The sequence below is a fragment of the Suricata suricatta genome, chromosome 2 (assembly GCF_006229205.1).
Source record: "Suricata suricatta isolate VVHF042 chromosome 2, meerkat_22Aug2017_6uvM2_HiC, whole genome shotgun sequence".
Classification (NCBI taxonomy): Eukaryota; Metazoa; Chordata; class Mammalia; order Carnivora; family Herpestidae; genus Suricata; species Suricata suricatta.
In genome coordinates, this window is record NC_043701.1 from 102,011,970 (window position 1) to 102,024,612 (window position 12,643).

General features: G+C 52.8%; 1 protein-coding gene across 1 annotated transcript in view; it reads right to left on the minus strand.

Annotated features, from left to right (window-relative positions):
• ADCY1 (adenylate cyclase 1) overlaps nucleotides 1-12,643 on the minus strand; it is a 110,886-nt gene that overhangs the window by 78,455 nt on the left and 19,788 nt on the right. The window contains exon 3 of the mRNA XM_029930870.1: nucleotides 1-56. Coding sequence (XP_029786730.1) covers nucleotides 1-56 — 56 coding nt within the window. The remainder of the gene's footprint in view (nucleotides 57-12,643) is intronic.

Below are 12,643 nucleotides of genomic sequence, written 5' to 3' on the forward strand. Positions count from 1 at the left end.
TCCTCCTTCATCTCCATGGCAACATTCCGGGGCAGAAGGCTCATGAGCAGCCGCTCCTGGACAGGAGAGACAGGCCCACGTGATGCAGCAGGGGCCTCCCTGCGAGTCCTCGATCACCCCACTGAGGTTGGTGCTGACGAGCAGCTCTGCAAGGGGGCTGCAGACCCTGCCTGGCCCCCGGGCCCCAGCGGCTCATGCCCAGGCCTGGACTGTCATTACATGAGTACCTGCTCCCAGAGGGCTGGGAGGGCGCCAGTATCGCCCCCAGAACACACAGGCCACCTGGCCCCCTTGCCTGTTCTTCGTGCCCACGCACTCATGTGCCCCAGCTTCGCTGAGCAGGGAATCACGAGGGAGACACCCGTAGCTCCAAGCAGGATGGCCCGCCCTCACTCCACACCCCACTGCCCAACACGGCCCTGAGAGGGACCTCGAGACAAGCGGCCAGGGCCTGTCTCCCAGGATGACAGGGTCCCCGCATCTCACAAAGATGAGCAGACATGGTACGTTTCCCCAGGTCTCGTCTTCTGGTTTCGCCCTTCCCTGTGAGAGTCAGATGTGTTCTTTCCCCCTAGAGAACCTAGAGCCCATCTAGGCTTTTCCAGAGGAGCCCGCTGCTCGGGGACTCAGTTTCCTCTTCAAGACTCTGCCTCCCTTCTTCCCAGGGACCCCTGCCTGGCCCCAACCCCACTGGCCCCAGACAGGCCACCATACCCGCACCTGAGCCCCATCTGTCAGTCCTTCTCACCCCCTTCCCACCTGCTTTGGAAAACAGACAAGAGACCAGCGTTTAAATCCCACGTAGAGGTAGGTCGGTCGGCCTACTTACCCGGGCAGACGCGAGCTGAGAGGGAGCAGGAGAAGCCCACCTCTCACTCCATCCCTGCAGCCTGGCCCTCTCTGGGCCCCTAGCCCCTTGGCCACAGCCTGTCCCATCAACAGGAACTATGGCGAAGCCCTCGGGCACCCGTACCCCCAGCCCAGAGCCCGCCGCCATCAGGTGCCCCCAGCCCTGGGCCCTAGATCCACTCTGCCGTGTGTGAGCCCACGTCCCTGACTGCAGCAGCCACAACAGTCACGGGCCCAGCAGACCTCTGGGGGTGCAAGGGCCCTCACCTCTCTTGCCCCAGGCTCCACAGAGCACCTCACGTGCCCAGGAAAATGTACGGCGGGCACTTTCAAAGCCCCCCACCACCTCGCATCTCCGTGCGGACTCCCAAGAAGAAGGCCACACACACCTGGTGCCATGAAGAGCCGCATGGAGCTAAGCAGGAGTCAGGCGCAGCCCACCCCAGGCCAGGGCCTGGAGCCTGTGCCCCGAGCCATGTGTCCTGAGCGGGCCTGCTCCCACCAAGGCCCACCCGAATGGCTGCTGACTGGACAGACTCCACCGCAGACAAGGAACAGTGCGATAGTGCCACGGCCTGTGGCCACTCTCAATATTCGTCACCTAGGGAGATGGCCCCCCGAGTGGGCACAGAAGTGTCCAGGCTGAGCATGGGAGCACAGCCCCAGGGATGAAAAGGCTGTGGCCCAGGGCATGGCAGCTGGTGTGTGACCAGGGTCTGGCCGGGTGGACACTGACCCCTTCCTTCCCCTAGGGGCCTCTGGGGTGAGGCTGAGCTGGGGGGAGGGGGTGCAGGGAGCTCAGGCCACCGCGTGGCCAGGCTAGGGGTGGCAGCAGCAATGTGAGCACACCTGGATGCTTCTGGAGACACCCTGAGGCACAAGGTGGGGAAACAGAGGAGCTGGGCACCACAGAAGGACACCCACGGAAGGCCTAGAACACAGGGCAGCCTGCACTCTCTCCTCAGAAGACCCAATGTCATGAGGCCCCACACCCCAGGCCCCTCAGCGGCTGAGCCACAGGCAGGGACGCAGTGGGCACTCCCCTCAAGTGCCCTGCATGAGGTCCCTGGGAAGAGGACCACTGTGTGGCTTCACATCCCATCTCTGCCTCTGGATGTGACTCCGTCACATCACACGACCCTGAGACAGGTGCTCCGAGAAGGGGTCGCAGCACTGTGGGGCCCCACGCCCCACCACGCTCGCCACACCTCCGAGCCCCGTTGCTGAGAGCCCAGCTCTTAATTTCCTCACCTGTACCAGTCAGGACCGGGAAACTGAGTCAGCCACAGACCAAGGACTACAACGGGAGGGAAGACTCAAAAAGGCAGAGGGGACAGGAAGGATGGGAGGGAGGGGGCCAGGTGCTGGAGAGATGCCAAGGCAGAGCCGGCCACTGTCCCTGGATCCCCTGTCCACCCCTTGCATGGTTGTCCAGCCCCTTACTGCCATCTGGGGCTTGATGACCTAAACTAAACACTACATTGTCCCACCTCCAGCTGTGAGACAGGGCCTGAATGGCCACAGGAGAGCGTCTGGAATGTTCCTATTCTTCCTTTTATCCCTCTCTTGCTGGTGATATAGGCATGGTGGCTGGATCTCTACCCGCCATCTTGATTAACAAGGATGAGGGCCCACATCGGCAATGGCAGACCAGCTGAGACGGAGACTGGGTGGTAAGGGCTGTGTGGGTCAGCTCTGCCACGTCAGCCATGAAGGGCCTCCCTGCAATCTCCTAGGAGGGGACAAGAATGCTCTCGCTTGCATAAGCCACTGTCACAGGAAATTCCTAATGGCAGGCTGCATTCTGACCAAAGGCTCAGTCAGCATCAGCTCCTCCCACGAGATTAACGATACTACCTAAAGCCGACACACATAACCGAGAGTAAAAGCACACAGCCTTTCCCACAGGGAGCTGACTGCCATCCAGCAAGTTCAGGCACCCCACCCCAACTAAAATCAGCAAAACCTGGGGCAAAATGGTTGTCTGACATCATACAGATACTCCCGGAAATCCATGTCCAATCCCAGACTGAGTCCTAAAGCCCCGGGCCACAACAACCCAGCGGCAGAAGCAGACAAGGTGGATCCGTTCTAACCAGCAAAATAAAATACGAGGCCGGAAATCAGAGGGACAAATTTGTGAATGCAGATCATACACAAAGCATCCCAGCCTCCTACAAACTTTAGTACACTTATCTTGGCTATCAAAATGTGACCTAAAATGAGCGTGTTCTTCTTAATAAAAACGTTTTATATTTACACCACAGTTGTGAAGACCCAGCTTCCAGGAGACAGAGAAGTACTTTCCAGACCCCTACCCCACCCTCACCCCCAGTTACGTGCACTGAAGTCCCGGACACCACACGTGAAAGGCATCGGAAGAATCTGAAAGGCACAGGTAAGATGTGGGGACGGACAGTAGATCAGAGGTGAGGCCTTGGTCTCTGTGTGCCGCGTACCCCAGACTGGGCGCTGGAGCCAGGTGACCCAGAAATGCCCCCAGCAGGTACCACAGTACAGTCCCCCAAACCCAGCTCTCTCCAACCAAAGGACTCAGATGGGGAAAGCCACACAAAGAGGAAAACTGTAAACAGCCATCACCCTACTCCAGGCAGACTACCGAAAATTCCACACACCTCCACACTCCACTGGCTGTGAGGGGCACCAACCCCACAGGGGCTCCAGCAACCTGGCTGGGAGCACGCATACCTGCTGCTCGGAGCCAGGGAGACCGAGGGCTCATGAGTCCCAGCAGAGGCCCTGTGTGGAGCCTGGACTCCCAACCCCTCCTGGAAGTGTCAGGGTGGTGGCCCCCTCCCCTGCCAAGCAAAGGCACAGAAAACCAGCCACACCATGAGGGCCAAACAAGACTCTCACACGTAATACCCTGGTGTCCAAGTTCTGATGAAGAACCAGAACATTCTCAATAAATGAATGAAGGCAATCCACAGACGACAGCAGCAAGAGTAACAGAATGGTCAGAATAACAAGCACAGTTTTAAAGCAGCTATTACAACAATAATTCAATAAACAACCACATACACACTTGAAAAATGAAAAAGAAAAACTCCAACAAAGATACACAAGATACAAAAGAGAACTAAATCGAAATTTTAGGGACGCCTGGGTGGCTCAGTAGGTTAAGTGCCTGACTTCGGCTCAGGTCATGATCCCACGATTTGTGAGTTCCAGCCCCGCGTCGGGCTCTGTGCTGACAGCTGGGAGCCTGGAGCTGCTTCGAATTCTGTGTCTTCCTCCCTCTCTGTCCGACCCCCCACTCATGTTCTGTCTGTCTGTCTGTCTCTCTCTCTCTCTCTCAAAAATAAATGTTAAAAAAAATTTTAATGAGCAGAGAATCTGATTAGGCATTTCTCCAAAAAGACACATGGATGGCCAAAAGGTGACTGAAAAAGATGCTCACCATTAATCATCAGGGAAATACAAATTAAAACCATAGAGAGATGTCACCTTATACCAAGAAAACACATCCCAGTTCATTATATAAGGTTAATATTATCTGACTCCAAAATTGGACCAAGACAAACAGAAAACTACAGACCAATGTCCCTGAAGACTATGGAGGGAAAACCCTTAACACAACGTTAGCATGTCAGCAATACGCAACAACACCTGACCCAAATTTAATCAGGGGACACACAACCAGTCAAATCTGAAATATCGATCAATGTTACACACCATATCAACAGTATATAGAATAAAAATTACATATCTACACTGTGGCAAGCATAACTATAAATGTGTCAAATCACTATGTTGTATACCTGAAATTAACGTAATCTACATGGCTGCACTCTGTAGTTACATTGCAATTATAATCTATACTCAAATAAAAAATGTTTAATCGCATAGCAATTTATTCAGAAAAAGAATCTGATGAAATTCAATATCAATTCCTGATGAAAAACAAGAAGAGAGGGTAATTTCCTCATCCTGATAAAGAAGCACTAGAAAAAGCCTACAACTAATATCATACTTAATGGTGAAAACTTAAAGGCTTTTACCAGGAGCAAACCAAAGGATGTCTGCTTTTCCCACTTTTATTTAGCACACAGCACTAGAAAGTACAGTCTGTGAAATAAGGTAAAAAAAAAAAAAGGAAATAAAAGGCAAACATATTGGAAAGAAGAAAGAATGCCATAAATATTTGCAGATAATATGATGGTCTATATAAGAAATATAAAGGACTCTGCAAAACCATGCCAAAATAAAACAATATCCAGAAAAGTGAAATAAAGACAAACAAAACAATACCCTCTCCCCAGAAAAACTTGGTATAATAAGCAGTTGAGTTTAGACAGTTTAGACAGTAGGATACAAGATCAACACACACAAAGTAGTTGTATTTCTACAAACTAAGAATGACCACATGGACACTAATATCAAAAATACAATCTCAGGGAGCCTGGGTGGCTCAGTCGGATAAGCATCCAACTCAGGATTTCAGCTCAGGTCAGAATCTCACGGTTCATAGTTCAAGCCCCATATCAGGCTCCATGCTGTCAGAGAAGCTTGAGCTTCTCTCTCTTCCTCTCTCTCTGCCCCTCCCCCACTTGTATGCACATGCTCTCTCTCTCAAAGTAAATAAACTTTAAAAAGAATTACAATCTCATTTGCAATCACTCAAAAATGGAAATGTCAGGGGTAAATATCAGAATATGTACAGAACTTGCATGCTAAGAACTACAAAACACTGGTTAAAGAACTTAAAGAATATCTAAATAAATGGGGAGACATACCATGTTCATAGACTGGGAGACTCAAAACAGTAAAGATGCCAATTCTCCCCAAGTTGATACGCAGGCTTCACACAAATCCTATCAAAACCCCTGCAAAGATTTTAGTAGCTATAGGGCAGATTATTCTAAAACATATATAGAAAAGCAAAGAAACAATAACAACGAAAATCCTTTGGAAAAAGAATAGCAAAGTGGGAGGAATCACTATACTTGATTTCAAGATTGTATACTACTTGGATAATATTACAGCCACACTAACCAAGACTGTGTGGAAGGATAAATACAGAGAGCAATGGGACAGGACACAGGTCCAAGAAATAGACTCTCACAAATACACCCAACTGATTTTTGACAATGGCACAAAAGCAGTTCAGTGGAAGACATTTACAGAACTACCATACAATCCAATGCTATTTACAACAGCCAAGATGTGGAAACAACCTAAAGGTCCATCAACGGATGAATGTGTAAAGAAAATATGGTACCTATATACAGTGGAATATTATTCCGCCATAAAAGTAAGGAAATCCTACCATTGTGACAATATGGATGGACCTAAGGTGTATTACACCAAATGAAATAAGTCAGACAGAGAAAAAGAAATACTGTATAGTCTCACGTACGTGTGGAATCTTTAAAAACTGAGCTCAGAGACACAAAGAGCAGACTGGCGGCTGCAGAGTGGGGGGTGGGCAAAATGGGCATGGGGAGTAGCAGGGGGTCAGAAGGTACAAGCTTCCAGTTACAAAATAAGGAAGTTCTGAGAATGTGATATACAGCATGATGATGGTAGTTTACTATATTGTACACTTGAAAACTGCTGAGAGTAGATCTTAAATTCCCATCAGAAAAAAAAAAAAGAAACCTGTAACTATGGGAGGTGAAGGACGGTAACTGAAGTTACTGTGGGCGTCCTCTCACAACATAGACACACACCATATCATGCGCTGTACATGATAAATGTCAATTACATCTCAAAACAACCAGGGGAAATGGCACTGGAGAATGTACAGCATCTTCAACTGATGGACAATGGACACCCACAGGCGAAAAAATGAACCTTGATCCAAACCTCACACATTATGCAAATATTAACTCAAACTATATCATATAGTTCTGTGTGAAAATATGAACTTTCACACGTTAAAAAAAACACAAGAGAAATCCTTGGGATCTAGAGCTAGACAAAAGTTCTTGAACTTGGCCCCAAAAGTACAATCCGTAAAAGAGTCAGTTCACAAACCCAGCTGCATCAAAATCAGAAGCATCTGCTCCACAAAAGATTTATTAAGAGGAATAGAAGCCAAGCCACACACTGGGAGGAAATGTTTGAAAACCACACACCTGCCAAAGAACTAGTATCTATAATATATAAGGAACTCTCACAACTTAAGAATAAAAGCTAGATGATGATCATGATAATAGATAGGCGGATTGATGATGGATGGATAATAGATGTCATAGGTAAATATGATAGTTTGATATAATAGATGACAGATAAATGTAACAGATAAATATGACAGCTTGATATGATAGCTGATAAACAGAAGAAAGAAAGAAAGAAAGAAAGAAAGAAAGAAAGAAAGAAAGAAAGAAAGAAAGAAAGAAAGAAAGAAAGAAAGAAAAGGGAAGGAAGGAAGGAAGGAAGGAAGGAAGGAAGGAAGGAAGGAAGGAAAGAAAAAGAGAGAGACAGAGATCCAGTTAGAAAATGGGGAGTGACATCAAAAGACATTTCTCCAAAGAAGACCCGTAGATGGCAAACAACCACCTGAAGAGATGTTCAACATCACAGCCACTACAGAAAGGCAAATTAAAGGTGTACATCAGTACACACCTATCAGAAGTGTTACAACAGAAAACAGTGACACCAGTTCCTGCGGGCGAGATCACAGAGAAACGGGATCCTTCGTGCTTTGCCTGGAGTGAAGAGTGGTCCAGACGCTCTGGAAAGCAGCCTCCCGATTTCTCAGTAAGCATGCCACTGCCACACAGCCCAGCAACTGTGCTCCCGGATGTTCACACCACAGCGGTGAAGCCCTGCGTTCACACAGGAGCTGTGGGAATGTTCACAACAACCTTCCCCACAACGGCCCCAAACTAGAAACCATCCACTTGTCCCCTAGCAGGTGAGCAGTCCAGCCAGCGCTGGTCCATCCACACCACGGAACACGACTGACCACAAAAAGGGGTGAGCTGACACCCAACACCCCGGACCACCAGCCCCGGAAGTCCACACCCTACTGTAGGATTCCACAACCGTTCCTGAAATGACACATTTACAGACGTGGACAACAGATTGGTGGTTGCCAGCATGAGACTGGAAGTGGGGGGGAGGGAGGGGTGTCCACAGGGCGCCGGAATGTTCCGTATCTCAGCTGCACCTGCTTGGCCTCCTGCTGCTGGGGAAACGCAGTGGATAGCCAGGATGCCCCTCTGTGGTTTCTCAGTACACATGAACCCACAATCGGCTCTAACTAAAAAGTTCATGGAGAGAAAATACAGAATCTGGACGTGGAGAGGGATCAGCCTCCTGTCTCAGAGACAGGCTTCCTGGCTGGGCTGTGGGGCGTGGCAGGGAGGAGGCCACCTGGAAGCTACAGGGTGACCTTCAGAGGCCTGTCACTCCATCCTTATGCTCACCAGTGGTGGCAGCCCCAGGCTTCAGGGCTTCACCCCCCAGTCAGGAAGCCCTTCCACCCCATCCCGCCCCCACCCCCAAGCCCAAGGGACACAGAGCTGACCCCTTAGCAGTTCCCACAGAGGGGCCTCAGGGGACACTGGAGAGGGGACACACCCCCAGAGGGACTTCATCTGCGGGGCAGGAAGCCCAGCTGTTCCTGAGTGATTCTCACAGACAGCAAGTAAACCCCGGCCATTTTCTCCCTCAGGGCCAGTGGTCAGCATGGCGTGGCTGGCTCTGCGTGGTCCCCCAGGCCTGGTCCTGACAGCTGCAGACTGCCCACCTGGGGGGCTGAGGCAGAGCCCCCCAAGCTCATTCAGGCTGCAATCAATGCCACCAGGTTGGTCTGTGGGTCAGAGAAGCATGTTTCCCCGCTGGCTGTGGGCCGGGTCTGCTCTCAGCACTATGGCCGCCAGGTTCCTGGGCATAGGCCCTCCATCCTGAGGCCTCCCAGTGCTCTCCCTGCCTAGAGTCCCTCGGAGGTCCCCTCACCGCAGCCAGAGGAAACGTCCATCTTCCAAAGGACCTGGGTGAGGTCAGACACCACCTCCCCCCCGCCCCGAGAACCTCCCTTTTGCCATAAATGTATCCTAATCAGGCCAGTAACTGGGGCCACCTGAGCTGGCAGGCAAAAGGCCCAGGGACAGTCAGTGACCTGCTCATGAGGCCCAGAACCCGGTCTGGGTGCCCACTGGGCCTCCTGCCTCATAGGGCACAGAGCAGGAAGGGGAAGAGCCCAGGAGGGCAGCCCGCCTGCATCTCCACCTCCATCTGCACACAGTGCCCAGGACCGAGGCCAGGGGCCCCCCAGCCCAGTACACGCAGGTGGCTTCCTGACCATGACCCAGCCAAGCTGCACAGCCAGCTTCTCCCCACCATCAAATCATGCACCTGACTTCCACGTGAGTGTGGCGGGTGCCACGGTCTGAAGCATGTCCCCTCAATATCCGTGTGTGGATGATGTGACTATATTTGGAGAAAAGACTTCGAGAGATAACTGATATTTAATGATGTCTAAGGCTGGGGTCCTAATCTCAGATGACTGTCCCAGTAAGTAGACACAGCAGCACCTCTCTCTGCATGTGCACTGAGGAAAGGCCACGTGAGGGGCTTGGAGAACCCAGCGGGATGCAGGTGGAAAGGAAGCATCTAGCCAGAAGGAGGGAGGCTCAGTTCCCGTGGGACTGCCCACCACGAGATACCCTGCATGCAAGGTAGGAAGGGGTGCTGAGCAGGCCTGCTTTCCAGAGCTGGCTGCCGGCTGGAGGGACAGGTGCGGGGGCAGGCGTGTCCTTTATCCCCCTGCAGCACTGCCCAGGTCAAAAGGTCTGGTGCCTAGCATGACACCCTCAAGGTCCATCCACTTTGCTACAAATGGCCAGATTACATTCTTTCTCATTGCCGGGTAGTATTCCATTGTATAGATAAACTACATCTTCTTGATCCATTCATCAGCCGATGGACATTTAGGTTCTTTCCATGATTTGGCTATTGTTGAAAGTGCCACTATGAACATTGGGGTACATGTGCCCCTATGCATCAGCACTTCTGTATCCCTTGGGAGGCAAATCATGAGACACTCTTGAATACTGAAAACAAACTGAGGGCTGAAGGGGGAGGGGGAGAGGGTAAGGAGGGGTGCTGGTCATGGATGAGGGCACTTGTGGGGAAGAGCACTGGTGTTCTATGGAAACCAACTTGACAATAAACTATTAAAAAAAAAAAAAAGGTCTGGTGCCTAAGCCAAGAGCTTTGAAGGGTCTGGAGGGTCGTGGCCCTGGCTCTGCTGGGGGTGCTGGGGGCAGAGCACAGTGGCCCAGGCTCTGCTGGGGGGACTCAGGGCAGAGCACCATGGCCCGGGTTCTGCTGGGGGAACCCCAGGGTGGAGCATCATGGCCCAGGGTCTGCTGGGGGGAACTGGGGTAGAGCGCCATGGCCCGGGTTCTGCTGGAGGGACAATGGGGTAGAGCGCCGTGGCCCAGGCTCTGCTCCCCCCTGTGCCTGGGCAGTCATGCAGATGACAATACAGAGGGCAATGCTGGCCCCTGGCCGTTCTCGACCCCACACCCTGCACATCAATGTGCCAAGGCATCCAGAGGAAACCCACTCCCCACTCGGCACCAGGAGACAAAGGGCCTCAGGGCAGCCATGAACACACTGCTGGGAACCGGGGCTGCTCCTGCATGTTCATGTGACCTGCGTACTGAGACTCAGGAAGGCTGTCCTGGCACTGCGCCTGGGACAATCGGTGGCCAGAATGGCGCCTTTCCTGCATGCCTGCTCAGCTCATGTGTGGAGCCAGCAGCCTGGCAATTTGCTTATGAGGCAGCATCAACACGTTTCAGTGGCCATGGGCTTCCCAAATCCTTGCCTTCCTTCTCGAATCCGTTTACCTATCAGACGCCGCCCATCTGGAAACCAGGTTTGCAGATACCCTGGCGTGTACTCATCCTGAGAACGGCCCTCTTATCTTATTTTTAGCCCAGCTTTATCTGCAGCCGTGCTTACCTGTCCCCAAGGCCCTTCTTTGTGCTCCACAGCTTTCCAAGTTCAAAGACCCAACTTTGGATATTTTTTTCTGAAGGCAAAAGATCCTTGTTAAAAGACCCTCTGCGTCCTTTTGGAGCACTTGAACTTGCGGATCTGTACACTCAAACCGAGCCGTGGTTCAGGACATGTGGGGCTGGGAAGGGGGAATGTGGCTGGTTTTAGGGGGGTCCTGGATCCTGGGTGTTGGCCTCCACTGTCCTCACAGTGAGCTCAGCAGAAAGAACCCCCCTGGATCGCCCACCTCCTAGGGCTAGGCCACGGCCCTTCGCAGGAGCTGATCTGGTGGGACGGCGGGTCTCCGCACCCCCAAGTCCCTCCCAAAGGAGTTCACCATGGAGGCCCTGAAAACACATGTAGCTTCTTCCAAGTATGCATAGAACCTTCTAGAAGTGGAGTATGTGTCCACGCAGAAGACCGCTCCCGCCCACCCTCTCCCCCACAGGCTGCCCTGGGAAGGGCTACAAGCTGTTCCAACAGTCCCAGCTCTGGAACGCTGGGGCAGTAGCAGGACACGACGTTAACACCCCAGGGTCTGCAGCCAAAGTGGTTGTACTTTTTTCTAGATTTACCTCCACAAACGGAAGCTGTTAGTTCTAAGGGACAGGGGAGGGCAGGGATGAGCACCTCCATCCCGGTGGAAAGAGGAGGTCCAGGCACCAAACACACTGCGACCTGCACCCAAGAGGAACTGACCTACATCGAGTGGCAATATCCTCCGCCAGGTCTGCAAACATGGACAAGGGCCCACCAGCCCCAGGTTCCGGAGCAGAGTGGTGGGGCCAATGGGGGTCCCGCCCCTCCTGGAACAATATAGCCCAGCCGCTGGACAGACCCGGGTTCTAATGCGGGGTATCTGCTTTTCAGAGCAGGACCCTCCCCTTCCCTCCCACAAGCCTGCAGGCTGGGCAGCCACAGAGGCCAGGCCCATCCTGCAGGCATAGCCCCAGGAGAAAGTGAACCGCCTGCTCTGGATGCTGCCGTCCCCCCAGCCAGGAAGCCTCCAGCCTCCGCTCCTGGGTGCACACGCGTGCCCCGCCCCCACCCCCAAGTTCTCCCCTCTGCCTTGACCCCAAAAGTGCGCCTGACCCCACCTCCTGCCTGCAGGTATGCTTGGCCGGAACAGGGTCACACACCTTCCACGACATGCAGAGCCCTGTCTCCCTCCCTCTTCTCCAGAGGCCCCCCAGCTGAGGAACAATAAATGAGGGATTCCTCTCAACCACCACGCCCCGCCCAGCACCCGCGCCTCCTGCAGATGCCAGCGGGCCTGCTGCACCACACTGTGCCCTTTCCAGAGCCCGATGCCCCGGCGACCCCGCCCAGAGTTCTGGGACCCCCCTTTCCAGAATCAGGGTGTGTCCCCAGCACCCCCTCCCACAACCACGATGCATCTGCCAATATTCCATCCTCACACATCACCCAGGGAACCATCTTACTGGCTCAGGGTCTGGAGAACATCCTAGAAGCTGCTATTAAGTCAGACTGTTTGTTAATTAAGTTTCAACACGCAAACACAGACGGATCACCCCCAGGTCGGTGGTCACGCTTCCCTCAACTGTAACCCTGGGGCTTTAGGCTACCTCTCGGCTGCCCTGGGCCTGCCAGGCGGGGGTCCGCAGGCAGTGGTGACGCCCCAAGTGCCTGCAGGTACATGAGAGCCCCCGAGAGGTGCCCCCCTCTGCTGTCCCAGAGACAGGGCTTCATGAGCTAAAATCAGCCTGGCCAGCCCGAGGCAGGCTGTGACCCCAAGTGCATGTCACAGGGCCGCCCAGGGAGCCACTGCCTGGTGACAGACCCAACCCACAGG